Below are 15,476 nucleotides of genomic sequence, written 5' to 3'. Positions count from 1 at the left end.
TCGGCCATCCAGAAAGGGGACGGAGTCACAATATCAGAAGTCATCACCTTAATGCGGTAGGTGATGTGTCAGTCATGGAGTGGAGGATACGTGATTGCACTCCATACCGAAGGGGGCGTGACTGAGGGTATATCAGGGGATATGGCTAAGCAATCTGTTCCTTTGTTATGGTTATGAAAGGACCAGTGAAGAAGTACTGTGTTATAAAGAAACCGTGAGTTTTTGTGTGTTGTTTTATTTCTCTATTAAACTGTTACGTTTGTCATTTATAGAAGGCTAACATCCGGGAGCTGTAGCTAAACAGCCAGCAATTAAACCCGGACTACACTTCACTATTGTGCATGTATAAACCTGTAAATCACCACTTTCACTAAGAGCACTCACTCTGGAGTTGTGACCGTGTTGTGTTTGTGTGTGTCTTGTTCAGTGTCTTAATATTTGACAGGACTGATCCCTGTGGTTTACCTGTGTGATGGAGCCAGGTATTATTTGACAGGACTGATCCCTGTGGTTTACCTGCGCGATGGAGCCAGGTATTATTATTTCAGATGCAAAACAAGCAACCCAGCCAAATAAAGAGCCGTTTAACTGTGGACTGTGTTGTTTCAAATCATTCCTGAGCACTGCATCACCTCTACACCTGCGCACTGAAAACCACTTTGCCACAGTTAGTAATGTAATTTAGCTTAGGTATTGTAATAATTTATATGACTGATTAACCTATTAAGTTTAACCTGTTGTCAGAGCAATAAAAAAAATAAAAAATTGAGCCAAACACCTCATTTTTGTTACAATTTATTATTAGAAGGGCCTGGGAATTAAGATCCAGCACAGAATTGGAGGGGCTGCTGTGTTTAAATGAGAAACACTTTGGCTTTATAGAAATAAATGGAAAGAAAAATAGAAGTGCTTATGTCTATTTTCTTTATTATTCATATGATACTGTATACTTAGTATTTTTAGGAAAGATGGTTTAGGGCCTGAGGTGTGGTACTTACCCAACATTGAGGTGGTCTACCAGAGCCTCTGTCAGGCTTGTAGCCGCAGCAATCGCTTCTCTTCTGCGCTTTTCTGGAGGAAAAACATCAAATAAAAATTTAAAAACAGAATACAATACAATGAAACAGATAACACATTATAAATACAGGGAAATTGTGCAGTATCCAATACCCAACCTGTTCAGCTCTATGCAACACAAGTCAGACTAACTGTAACAGAACTTACAGACAATGCATCGAGGGCAGTCTTGTTACACTATGAGCAAGGCCTTTTTTCTTCTGTAGTAGGGATGCAGTGATACACTGACACATGATGAGATCCTCTGTATTAGGGATGCAGTGATACACTGACACATGATGGGATCCTCTGTATTAGGGATGTAGTGATACACTGATACATGATGATGGGATCCTCTATTAGGGATGTAGTGATACACTGACACATGATGAGATCCTCTGTATTGGGGATGTAGTGATACACTGATACATGATGAGATCCTCTGTATTAGGGATGTAGTGATACACTGATAAAGGATGAGATCCTCTGTATTAGGGATGTTGTGATACACTGATACATGATGATGAGATCCTCTGTATTAGGGATGTTGTGATACACTGATACATGATGAGATCCTCTGTATTAGGGATGTAGTGACACACTGATACATGATGATGAGATCCTCTGTATTAGGGATGTAGTGACACACTGATACATGATGAGATCCTCTGTATGTTGTAATACACTGATATAGACGTACTCAAATTTGTTGGTACCCTTACAGCTCATTGAAATAATGCTTCATTCCTCCTGAAAAGTGATGAAATTAAAAGCTATTTTATCATGTATACCTGCATGCCTTTGGTATGTCATAGAATAAAGCAAAGAAGCTGTGAAAAGAGATGAATTATTGTTTATTCTACAAAGATATTCTAAAATGGTCTGGACACATTTGTTGGTACCCCTTAGAAAAGATAATAAATAATTGGATTATAGTGATATTTCAAACTAATTAGTTTCTTTAATTAGTATCACACATGTCTCCAATCTTGTAATCAGTCATTCAGCCTATTTAAATGGAGAAAAGTAGTCACTGTGCTGTTTGGTATCATTGTGTGCACCACACTGAACATGGACCAGAGAAAGCAAAGGAGAGAGTTGTCTGAGGAGTTCAGAAAGAAGATAATAGACAAGCATGGTAAAGGTAAAGGCTACAAGACCATCTCCAAGCAGCTTGATGTTCCTGTGACAACAGTTGCAAATATTATTAAGAAGTTTAAGGTCCATGGAACTGTAGCCAACCTCCCTGGGCGCGGCCGCAAGAGGAAAATCGACCCCAGATTGAACAGAAGGATAGTGCGAATGGTAGAAAAAGAATCAAAGAGATACAAGCTGAACTCCAAGGTGAAGGTACGTCAGTTTCTGATCGCACCATCCGTCGCTTTTTGAGCGAAAGTGGGCTCCATGGAAGAAAACCCAGGAGGACTCCACTTTTGAAAGAAAAACATAAAGCCAGACTGGAATTTGCTAAAATGCATATTGACAAGCCACAATCCTTCTGGGAGAATGTCCTTTGGACAGATGAGTCAAAACTGGAGCTTTTTGGCAAGTCACATCAGCTCTATGTTCACAGACGAAAAAATGAAGCTTTCAAAGAAAAGAACACCATACCTACAGTGAAACATGGAGGAGGCTCGGTTATGTTTTGGGGCTGCTTTGCTGCGCCTGGCACAGGGTGCCTTGAATCTGTGCAGGGCACAATGAAATCTCAAGACTATCAAGGCATTCTGGAGCGAAACGTACTGCCCAGTGTCAGAAAGCTCTGTCTCAGTCACAGGTCATGGGTCCTCCAACAGGATAATGACCCAAAACACACAGCTAAAAGCACCCAAGAATGGATAAGAACAAAACATTGGACTATTCTGAAGTGGCCTTCTATGAGTCCTGATCTGAATCCTATCAAACATCTATGGAAAGAGCTGAAACTTGCAGTCTGGAGAAGGCACCCATCAAACCTGAGACAGCTGGAGCAGTTTGCTCAGGAAGAGTGGGCCAAACTACCTGTTAACAGGTGCAGAAGTCTCACTGAGAGCTACAGAAAACGTTTGATTGCAGTGATTGCCTCTAAAGGTTGTGCAACAAAATATTAGGTTAGCGGTCCCATCATTTTTGTCCATGCCATTTTCATTTGTTTTATTATTTACAATATTATGTTGAAAGCAAAAGTAAAGTCTGATTTCTATTAAATATGGAATAAACAATGGTGGATGCCAATTACTTTTGTCAGTTTCAAGTTATTTCAGAGAAAATTGTGCATTCTTCGTTTTTTGTGGAGGGGTACCAACAAATTTGAGCACGTCTGTACGTGATGAGATCCTCTGTATTAGGGATGTTGTGATACACTGATACATGATGAGATCCTCTGTATTAGGGATGTTGTGATACACTGATATTGATGATGAGATCCCCTGTATTAGGGATGTAGTGATACACTGATACATGATGATGAGATCCTCTGTATTAGAGATGTAGTGATACACTGATATTGATGATGAGATCCTCTGTATTAGGGATGTTGTGATACACTGATACATGATCTGCATAAAAGACAATTCACAATTCAAATTTCCTCTTGTGGAGGTATTTAATCACAATGCATACTGTATGTTCTACTTCGTAAAGATTATAGTGATTCCACTAAAAACAAGTTAAAAAAAACAAAATGTGGTGAAAACGCTCTTTCTGTGTGCTAACAGCCTGATTTTCAAGAGGCAAAATAAAAACTAGGCTGCAAAGGGGGGTAGGGTATCTACAGTAATACAGAACCGTTTACACATGCGACACAAAATCATAACTTGATTTATATTTTTCCAGGACATTTGGCAGCTTACTTAAACAAACAAACAAAACTCCAAAGTGCCGGTGCGGCTCACCGCTGGACAAACAGTGAATACAAAAACGCGCCAATACCGTGAACTCGGTAATCATGGTATAGCAAAATGGTTTAGGTTTCAAAACCGTGGCAGTTTATACCGCGGTTTACCATAAAACCGGTATAACGTGACATCCCTAATTTCATGGCATATCTAAAAATAGGTATTTCAAGATATTTCATGATTAAACATAATATAAAATTAGCTTTGTCCATTCAAAATACTACAACAAATATGTTTCTACATATTGAAATGTTTAAGTGAAAGATAGTAAATGCTAAATTGTAGAATATTTCATTTTTCATGTCAACCTTTTAAAGACATTCTATTTTCATCATCAGTGAATTATCAAACAAAATAAAAACAGAATTAAAAGTAAAAATAACAACAGGCACATGAAATGCTCTGCGGTGTGTTCAATCATTTACCGGAAGCAAACTAAACCGGCTGCCAGGTTCCTAAATGCAGTGTAACAGGTAGTATGTCAATATGGCAAACGCTTGCTGTATTTATTTGTAAGTAATAAAAAAATAAGTATATTTACACTATTTCTTTTAGAAATGGGAATTTTCACCAGGAACTATTACACGGCTATGGGAAAAATTCACATACATTGTGAAATCTGTGATGCAAGTAATACGGAAAAATAATAACAATCGCTGCTCTACAAGTAGCTATTTTTATTAACAGGAAGTAACAGTATAATACAAGTACTGTACAGTATGCATAAAGCCCACCCTACTCCTGCATAGTTTCCAAACAACAAATAAAGGCAACATAACATCCAGATTACATCTCGTATTAACACCAGAACCGCCGAGATGTCAGACTACACACAACCACCGCACCCGCAAAATGTGCAGCTCCATTTTAAAACAGCTTCGATATGAAAATGAAAAACAAACAAATCAGATACAACTTAATATTTCTATTTATGAACATCATACATAACATTGAGAGCAGAAACACCATATTTACACTGAAAATGTAACTTTCTTATTTTTTTTTCAAAAAGAGCACATGCATAAATATGAAAAACTGTAATAAAATAAACTTTACACAACGTGAAAGCGCTTTGAGTGAAACAGAGTTCAAAGGCTCTGTCTGTCTGTTCAGAGTTCAAAGGCTCTGTCTGTCTGTTCAGAGTTCTATTGCAGCTTTCTAAGTACAATCTAGGCAGAAAACACGCTTTTCAACTGTACCAATGCATTTGCCACAGACTGGCCTTTTCACAACGGGCGCAGACATCAAAAGTTCTGTTTTTGTTGCATTTAACAACCTGGCATTGTCTTTCATTCCGTGTGCCAGTGGCTGAAGGCTGAGGGGCATTTGCCAGCTGGCTTTCGTGTCTCTTATCAAAATGTTTCTGCCGTAGCTCCTGGGCTAGCTGCAAAATGATGTCCCGCCGAGTGACTTTGTTGCCGGTGCACTCCTTGTACAAAACCAAAGCGTTGATAGCTGCCAGGTACAAAACATTATAAAAAACAGACACAGGCCACGCCCCAAGTTTTACCATGTGATTTAACTCAGATGTACATGCAAGCAGTCGTCACATTGGCAGATAATAACGATATGGGCCAAAATGCCATGACTAAGGTTTATACTTATATAGTGTCATACTAATTGACTCATATGTCATGAAATGAACCATTAATCTGAAGCTCCTCTTCTTCGTAGCAGCTCAAGCTGAAATCTGCGTATCAGTCATGAATATATAGCCAATAAATGATACATTTATCAAATTCAGCGCAATCAATATTGATATTGATGTTGCTTTCAAACTGTCAATTCCAATTCAAGAATTTAATTGGAACTGACCAAAAAATTCCAATTCCATTCGGAATTGACCCCAACTCTTGAGCTCAAAGCATCCCACGAACACACGAGTGAGTCTCAACAGGGCTGACCCTGCAGTGTATGAACCATCCTTAAGAGTGCAGAAAATATGAACTGTGTTCACAGTGCTGTATTGGGGCATAACCGTGGAACTGTATAAGAACAATATAGGCTATCTAATAACCGCAGACAGATGGACACACTGATGACGGTTCTCACATTTTTATATGGCAGCTGCACAACCAGGAGAATATATATTTTCCCCTCCATAATGAATTATAAAGTGCAACTCCAATCACACTGAATATAAAAGCTTTTTTTTAAAAGAAAATGCAATTCTCAAGTCTGTAAACCATAAAAGTGTTTAATTGTAGTTTGAAACTGGAAAAATGAATGGTTATCATGCACAGGCATGATGGGAAATACCATACAGGGCCTGCATCTGTATTTGTCACCTTCTTTGTTTGAATTTTTTTGTGCAAACTCCATGGCCAAACACGTATTTACGTATTTTTATGTTTTAAAAGTACATCTAAATTATAAAACCAAAAGTTTTAAAAATACATTAATAATAGAGCAAGTAATCATACAGACAAAATGCAATGAACCGCTGACGCATGCGCATAGCTCAAAATAATGCAAAACGGATGCAGTAGTGCTTGATGCAGCATGGTGCCTTAACACCTACCAAGGGGATAAAATGGTTAAATAAAAATTTAGTGTGTGGTGTTTGCCTACGACACTAACAATCATTAGTATGTATAGGATTTGTTGTATCTTAATATTGGGGCTGGTAAGGGTTAGCTACCCTTGTCGGCAGTATCCAGCTCTGTGTTTACAGGATGCTGGAGACACCCGCCCAAGGCTTCTAAGAAATTAAAGAGAAAAATACCCCTAGAGTCTGCGAGAGCGGGGGCGGAAGATGACTCAACGTTGGACAACACGGTTAACGACTTAGGAACGGAAACGGATATGAGTATGGAGAGTACTTCACAAAAGACTAGTTCAAGATCTGCAGTTAACAAAGACATGGAACTCCAGGTTTGTGTCTGCGGCTGGAGCAAGGCGACAACGGCCAGGGGTTTGAAGATTCATCAAGGGAGAATGAAATGCTTGAGGGAGAAGGGACAAGGGCCTCGCATTGATCAGTACTTCTTACGAAGTCAGTCAAGTCAGTCGAATGAAATCCAGCGACAGGAAGCAAACCACAGTTCGCAGGATATCAGCACCCCTGTCATAGATGTGAGGAGGACTTGCATGGACACAGTTAGTGATGAACCTAATGATCCTTGTGAACCCGGTCAGACAAACCAGCATAAGAGAGAAAAGAACCTCAACGGGCACAAGCCTGGAGTTAAATGGCCAAGAGCTTGTGAGAAAACTGCATGGGACACAGTAAACACAGATCTCTGCGTTGCATTGGAAAGATTAAGTGGAACAGTTGAAAAGAAGCTGGATAAATTTGGGGACATCATCTACGCATATGGAAGTGAGAGGTTTGGAGTTGAAAAAAGGAAGGAAAAAGTACAAACTATTCCTGGAAAGTCTAGACGGCAGCAGGAGATTGAACGCTTAGTTAGAGAAAGGAGACAGCTGAGGAACCAATGGAGAAGAGCAGAACAAAGTCAGAAGGAGGGACTCAATCTCTTACAAAGGGTCATAAAAGATAAGCTTGCAACATTGCGCAGAGCTGAGCGCCTACGGAAACGCTACAAAAAGAAGGAGCGTGCGAGAGCTAACTTTTATAAAGACCCATTCAAATTTGTAAAGAAGTTATTCACCAGTGAGAAGAATGGCACACTAAAAGCATCTAAGGTTGAGCTGGAGAGATATTTGGAGGAAACACATACAGATTCAAAAAGGCAGGAGCCTATGTCAATTCCGTCAGACATCCCACCTATCAATCCACCAGAATACCAAATGGAGGACTGTGCACCTAAGTGGAAAGAAATAGAGCAAGCTGTGAAAAAAGCAAGGGCTTCATCATCTCCAGGGCCTAATGGAGTTCCGTACAGAGTGTACAAGAGTGCTTCAGGAGTTCTACGAATTCTGTGGAAATTGATGAAAGTGGCATGGGAAAAACAGGTTGTACCAAGAGCATGGCGCCGAGCAGGTGGAGTCTTTATACCTAAAGAAAAAGATTCTACAAGCATCAGTCAGTTTCGTCCCATTTCCCTATTAAATGTAGAAGGCAAGATTTTCTTCAGCATTATTGCTCAGAGATTGTCAGCTTACCTATTAAAGAACTGCTTCATTGACACTTCAATACAAAAAGCGGGCATTCCAGGTTTCCCAGGTTGCTTAGAACACATCAATGTGATCTGGCAACAAATTCAATCAGCTAAAAAGGAGAGGAAGGAGCTCCATGTGACATTCCTGGATTTGGCTAATGCATATGGTTCAGTGCCACATGAACTACTTTGGGCAGCATTTGATTTTTTCAGTGTACCGATGACAATAACAAATTTAGTGAAAGCCTATTTTGGAGATTTGCAATTCAGTTTTTCAACTTCAGAATTCAGCACTACATGGCAATGCCTAGAGGTTGGAATAATGGCAGGATGCACCATTTCTCCACTGGCTTTTACCATGGCAATGGAAGTAATCATTAGGGCATCAAAATGGGTAGTAGGAGGAGAGCGCTTGGCTTCTGGAATGCGACTACCACCAATTCGAGCATACATGGATGACATGACAACCATGACTACAACAGTAGCCTGCACTAATCGATTATTGGGCAAATTAACCAATAACATTGAATGGGCACGAATGCAATTCAAGCCCACTAAATCAAGGAGCATCTCTATAATTAAAGGCAAAGTAGTAGATAAAACATTCTTCATTAATGGTGAGGCAATACCAACAGTATCTGAGAAGCCAGTGAAGAGTCTTGGGAGATGGTACGACGGGGATCTAAAGGACACAGTTCGTGTGGGAGAAGTTAGACAACAAGCAGTGGAAGGGTTGAAGAGCATAGACAGCTGCGCTCTACCAGGTAAACTAAAACTCTGGTGCTTTCAGTTTGGTCTACTGCCGAGGTTGCTGTGGCCACTGACTGTGTACGAGGTTTCTTTGACAACAGTAGAGAAGCTGGAAGCTTTAATCAGTTCATACATCAGGAAATGGTTGGGAGTTCCACGCTGCCTCAGCAGAGTGGGACTTTATGGTAAAGGAATACTGCAGCTACCAGTCTCTGCTCTAACCGAGGAGTTTAAGTGCGCCAAGGTCAGACTGGAAATGACATTAGTAGAGTCACGCGATATATGCGTAAGGGAGGCAGCACCTGTGTTGAAAACTGGAAGAAAGTGGGCGGCAAAGAAAGCTGTGGAAGATGCAAAGGCTGCCCTTCGAATTGGTGATATCATGGGGCAAGTTCAGCATGGAAGAGGGGGTCTTGGTTTCAGTTCAACTCCTCCTACATGGCACAAGGCGGCCCCAGCTCAAAGAAGGAAGCTGGTAGTCAACGAGGTGCAAAAGCAGGAGGAGAGGATGAGGTGTATAAAGGCCATTTCCCAGGCCAAACAGGGAGAATGGATGAGATGGGAGAGTGTGGAACAACGCAAGATTGGCTGGCAAGACCTATGGTCAATGGAACAGAGCAGGATCAGTTTCCTCATCAGGTCAACATATGATGTTCTCCCATCACCACAGAACCTAAACCTCTGGGTAGGAGAGGATCCCTCATGTCCTTTGTGTTCATCACCTGCAACATTAAGGCACATTTTGACAGGATGTAAGGTGGCTCTTAGCCAAGGACGGTTTACTTGGCGCCATGACCAAGTGCTGCGATGTTTGGCCTTAGCATTGGAAGACAAGCGTAACATGACCAATAAGTTGCCACCTGTTCCATCAAAACATTACACACAAAAGACAACATTCCTCCGCCCAGGAGAGCAACCACCAAGAAAAGGTGTTAAAACCAATCCTCGCCCAGGACAACTGGAAGCTGCTAGAGACTGGAATATGCTGGCAGATGTTGGTCAACGGCTTATTTTTCCACCTGAGATTGCCACCACTAACCTTCGACCAGATATTGTCTTGTGGTCTGGATCAGCACGCCTTGTTCACCTGGTAGAGTTAACAGTGCCATGGGAGGACGCTGTAGATGAGGCGTATGAGAGGAAGAAACTGCGGTATGCTCAACTAGCCACTGAAGCGGAACAGCGAGGATGGAGAGTTCGGGTTTACCCAGTGGAAGTGGGTTGTCGAGGATTTGTGGCACACTCTACAACCCGGTTTCTCAGAGACGTCGGATTCAGTGGCCAAGAGTTGCGTCGCACAGTGAAGAACTTATCTGAAGCAGCAGAGAGGAGCAGCAACTGGCTGTGGTTGAGACGGAAAGATTCTGGCTGGGGACAGGTAAGTAAGCTGGGCTGAGTTGAGTGGGGGACGGAGGGGGGTGATGCTGGGACGCCAGAATCACCGTCGAGCCCTCTTGAGGTGTCGTGGGCTAGTCGACGAAACACTGAGGATGGAAGGTGCCCACTTGAAAACCCCAGAGATGTACCCTACTTAGCTCAATCCAGACGGTTGTCATGCTGATGCGCTGGGGAGGCCGCACTTTGGTTGATCCCCGGAGCCAGCATCGCAGCCGTTGTGTGTGCTGATGCGCCAGGGAGGCAAAATAAGCTAATCCCTGGAGCCAGCATTACACTTCAGCCATTAACACCAGACAGAAGGATATCTACATCATCATATGGAAGGAAACGTAAATGGATGGAGACGCATATGGATCACATTAGTTTACTGTAAAGCTACGTCTTAGTTGGTGCTTATCTTGGCGAGAGCCGAGTTCAAATCAGCATGAAGTTTTAACATCTACTCTCGTGTAATGGAAATCACACAGCAATATTTTTTTTTAATCCCAAGATATCATGATATGGACATTATTATCGATATATCCAAATATAAATATTGGTGCCCATCACTAATAAATACGCAAACTAGTACAGACATGTGGTTATTTAATATCGCTCCTGTCAACGTCTGCTTGAATACAATGGGAGTCAATGGGGACAGGCTGTCGATAACAGCGGTTGATAATACTGCACCACTCAAATTTATCATATAACTGATTTCCAACCCACTTAATATCACTTTGGTAAATAAAAGCACAACATAAGAAGGTTTAAATGCAAGTGTGCTGCTGTAAAGTATTGACACACGAAGTATGATACAGCATACAGAACAATGCGCATGCATGTTTACTGTGTATTGTACAGAAACTGTAGCAGAAAGGCAATCGTTGTGTTAATAGCACAGTATGTGTTTCCAGTGCTTATGTTGTCAGCTCATTGGTGACGAGGTCATCTCTGCTTATTCACTGTCATTGTTTTACTCAGCCCATTGGAAGTGATATTCAAGGGTTGACTAGTATTTTTTTTTTTAATCATGGGACAACACATAAAAAAGAGGCTGATGATTTTGTTATTACAAATACATGTTCACATCCCAACAATGTGTACACACTGCTGCGGCCTAATGATAAGTGTTTCTATTACAGAAATATTCTGAACTGACTTGCAGATCAGACCCAACGTGCAGATTGCATAAACGCGATATTTCTCGTGTCCTGAAAACTACACAGGATGAAGGAATGTTTTTCCACCACTTTATACTTAGTATTGGATTAACAAACACTACTTGCTTTTAGTGCCTCGGTTGCTCACTAGCGAGCCACTTCCTGCAACAAAGTTTGTGAATGAATGACAGACCGACACCCACCCATCACAGCTAGCATTTTCACCAAAGCACCAATGAAAACCGCAGTGGGCGGGACACACACACACATCTAAGTAGCGGCTCCTGAATGCATTGGACTGCGGCATTAAAGACGCCTAACACAGCAACACTAAAAACACGAGCCCCGTGTCTCTCCAAGAAGGGTAGGCCTTTCCTTTAGAAAATGTTCAAAAGGTTCAGTTATTCTTACCCTGCAGTTCTTTCCTGTCGTTTTGTTTTGCCTGGTGCTCTTTCAGTAACCTGGACAGCATGTTTAAAGTTTTTCAGTAATTAACAGATTTCAATTCCACATACTCTGGTCTGCGACAGGAAGACGCGCCGCTTCTGGAAGAAGCCTCACTGCGGCGTCACGTGACATGGATTTATTATGACAGGGTCGATATAGCACATGACACGTCTGGTTTTACAGAGAGGTCATGTTTCTCTACACCAGGGATACTCAATTATTTTAGCGAAGGTCAATGTCCGGAGCACATTTTCACTCCCATCCCCATACTGACAAACAAACACAGAGCTACACAAATAGAGTTTTTACACGTGTTGGTTTGAGAGTTTGAGAGTTTGAGAGTTCTTCACTGGGTTTAAAAGAGTTTTTGGTAAATCATTTTTTCACTAGTATGCAGCCTTTACTGACTTGTTACTGCATGAATTATTTCTCTGCCATAACCATATAATTGTATAACTACTGTATTCTTCTGTGTTAGCAGAGTCAAACATTGTGTTTCAACATTGCAAAAACAAAGCAAATTGTAGCAAACAAAACTGAATCGCAAGAAGAAAAAAAACTGAGCTAAACAATCACTGTGCTTTCTCGTTCAACTGAATTAAAAATAAAAACATCTTACAAATAATAAGTACAGTAATTTTACATTCAATCGGCTAATAGTCACAGTAAGTGAGATAAATGGTTCTCAAGGGCCTTGAGTTACAGGTGAGCTCAGCAAGAGCAATACAAAGACGCAAAGATTTGCATCAGGCCGAACAGAACGCTGATATTAATAATGTAAGTCTTGGAGAATGAATATCCACACACATAATATGATCGCAGATACTTAAGACAGGAAACATTTTAACTGCATGTGGTGTAAGCCCATCTTGCGCGTTTGGTTGTTAGTAGCTTATTGATCCCAGAATCTCATCAGGCAGGTTCTTGAAGGATCCCAGGGTGTCAGCTTCAACAACATTACTGGGGAGTTGGTTCCAGACCCTCACAATTCTCTGTGTAAAAAAGTGCCTCCTATTTTCTGTTCTGAATGCCCCTTTATCTAATCTCCATTTGTGACCCCTGGTCCTTGTTTCTTTTTTTAGGTCAAAAAAGTCCCCTGGGTCGACATTGTCAATACCTTTTAGGATTTTGAATGCTTGAATCAGATTGCCTAATAGTCTTCTTTGTTCAAGACTGAATAGATTCAGTTCTTTTAGCCTGTCTGCATACGACATGCCTTTTAAACCCGGGATAATTCTGGTTGCTCTTCTTTGCACTCTTTCTAGAGCAGCAGTATCCTTTTTGTAACGTGGTGACCAGAACTGAACACAATATTCTAGATGAGATCTTACTAATGGATTGTAAAGTTTTAACATTACTTCCCTTGATTTAAATTCAACACTTCTCACAATATATCCGAGCATCTTGTTGGCCTTTTTTATAGCTTCTCCACATTGTCAAGATGAAGACATTTTTGAGTCAACATAAACTCCTACTGTAGGGGTTTTTCATAGATTCCTTCAATTTCAGTATCTCCCATATGATATTTATAATGCACATTTCTCTATTAAATGTCATTTGCCATGTGTCTGCCCAGTTCTGAATGCTGTCTGGATCATTTTGAATGAGCTTTGCTGCTTCAACAGTGTTTGCCACTCCTCGTATTTTTGTGTCATCTGCAAATTTAACGAGTTTGCTTACTATACCAGAATCTAAATCATTAATGTAGATCAGGAATAGTAGAGGACCTAATACTGATCCCTGTGGTACACCACTGGTTACCTCGCTCCATTTTGAGGGTTCTCCTCTAAACTCGTACCATAAGGTTGAAAATGGTATCTTAATTGTGTATTTAAAAACAAAATTACTAATTACGGTTGTTTTATTAGCCATAGAGAAGAATATGTTGGTGCGTACAAAACAGGCCACAGCAACCAACGCTTCATTTCACTTCCTTTGAGCAGCTAATACTGTTGACTTGTTGTACATTTTGTTTCATTCATAGCTTGCAGTATCTGTTACTTACTATCACAGAGACAGACTCTCATAAGAACTATGTTCTATGAACAATTCACAGCATTTCCAATGTGAATGCAAGTGAAAACAGAGATTGGCATATGACTTGGCGGTCTGGTCAAAATGTGCTGGTGGTCCGGATTCGGATATGCCTATTGAGTACTCTACTCTAGACTATGGGGAGTTTTAAAATAATAATAATAATAATAATAATAATAATAATAATAATAATAATACAACAACATTATCCTGGATTATATTTTTATTTGAAATAAATCACAACTTTATTTGCAAGTTCATGGTCAGTTGAGGTTAAGTATATGTTGGTTAATGTCGTTAAGTATATGTTGGTTAATGTCAACGTAATTTGGAATGAGACTCACTTATTTCAGGCGCTTTGTTTACTGTTAATATCTGCAGCCTCATTCTAAAGAAACAGAATGAGATTGTATTTGAATGGCGTATTCCTCAAATCTCACACTTCATTGTTTCACATCTCACTCATTTGGATATCCTGACATTGCTGCATCTCTGTTGATGTCTCATTGCAGAAAGAAGCACATGGCTGTATTCCAGCGCCTAGCCCTGTACATACAAACCCACAAAGCTGGCCGTCAACTGGACCTCATCTTCTCCAGGGCCTGCTGCCCCTCCACCCTCTCTGTCACCCCCTGGACCTCTCTGTTCACTATTTCATCTCTTTTTCTCTATCTCTCCCCTCTCTCCCTGCTCCTCCTACCCCCACTGTCACCTCTCGCCATAACCTCTGCTCTCTCTCCCCCTCTGTCCTTGCCTCCACTGCTCTCTCTCACCTCCCTCCTATTGACTCCTTTTCACAACTCTCCGTGGACTCTGCTACCTCCACCCTCTTCTCCTCCCTCACCTCCTCCCTCGACTCCCTCTGTCCCCTCATCTCCCGACCTGCTCGCCCCTCCCCTCCCCAACCCTGGCTCTCCTCTGCGCTCCGCTCAGCAAGAATCACACTGCGATCTGCTGAAAAGAAATGGAAGAGAACCAAACTCCCTGCTGCCCTAGACCTTTACCACACTCTCCTCTCCTCCTTCTCCTCTACTCTCTCCTCTGCTAAATGTACTTATTTCCAATCTGTAATCCAAGCCTCCACTAACAACCCACATAAACTATTCTCTACCTTCTCCTCCCTCCTAAACCCTCCCCCCTCCTCCTCCCTCCTCTCTCCCCTGATGACTTTGCCTCCTTCTTCTCTTCTAAAATCTCAGATATCCGCAAACTCTTTAACACCTCTCCCTCCCCTGCACCCCCTCCTGCTCCAACCCCTACACCCACTGCATCCCCTACTAACTCACCCTCCTTCTCCACCTTCTTGCCCCTCTCAGACTCTGACCTCTCCTCCCTGCTCCAGGGTCACAAACCCACCACGTGTGCCCTGGACCCCCTCCCCACTCACCTCTTTCAAGCTGCTGCTCCTGCTCTACTTCCCTTCATCTCCTCCTCAACACCTCTCTACTTTCTGGTCTCTTTCCCTCTGCCTTCAAAAAAGCCTCTATCACTCCCCTCCTCACAAAACCTACCCTCGACCCCACCTCCCTCCAGAGCTACTGTCCTGTCTCCCTCCTACCCTTCCTCTCCAGAACCCTCGAGCGGTCTGTACACCGCCAGCTCTCTGCTTTCCTGTCCAACCACTCTCTGCTCGACCCTCTCCAATCTGGCTTCCGCTCTGCTCACTCCACTGAAACTGCCCTCCTGTCTGTCACCAACTCACTTAAGTC

At 41.7% G+C, this 15,476-nt stretch overlaps 1 protein-coding gene across 1 annotated transcript in view; it reads right to left on the bottom strand.

Moving 5' to 3' along the window:
* LOC131720912 (biogenesis of lysosome-related organelles complex 1 subunit 1) overlaps nucleotides 1-11,866 on the bottom strand; it is a 45,315-nt gene extending 33,449 nt beyond the window's left edge. The window contains exons 1-2 of the mRNA XM_059013359.1: nucleotides 11,698-11,866; nucleotides 999-1,071 (exon numbers count right to left, since the gene is read on the bottom strand). Coding sequence (XP_058869342.1) covers nucleotides 999-1,071; nucleotides 11,698-11,758 — 134 coding nt within the window. The 5' untranslated portion in view covers nucleotides 11,759-11,866. The remainder of the gene's footprint in view (nucleotides 1-998; nucleotides 1,072-11,697) is intronic.
* Nucleotides 11,867-15,476: the final 3,610 nt, after the last annotated feature.

Source organism: Acipenser ruthenus, chromosome 45, assembly GCF_902713425.1.
Source record: "Acipenser ruthenus chromosome 45, fAciRut3.2 maternal haplotype, whole genome shotgun sequence".
Lineage (NCBI taxonomy): Eukaryota > Metazoa > Chordata > Actinopteri > Acipenseriformes > Acipenseridae > Acipenser > Acipenser ruthenus.
This window is presented reverse-complemented; position numbering and strand designations above follow the sequence as displayed.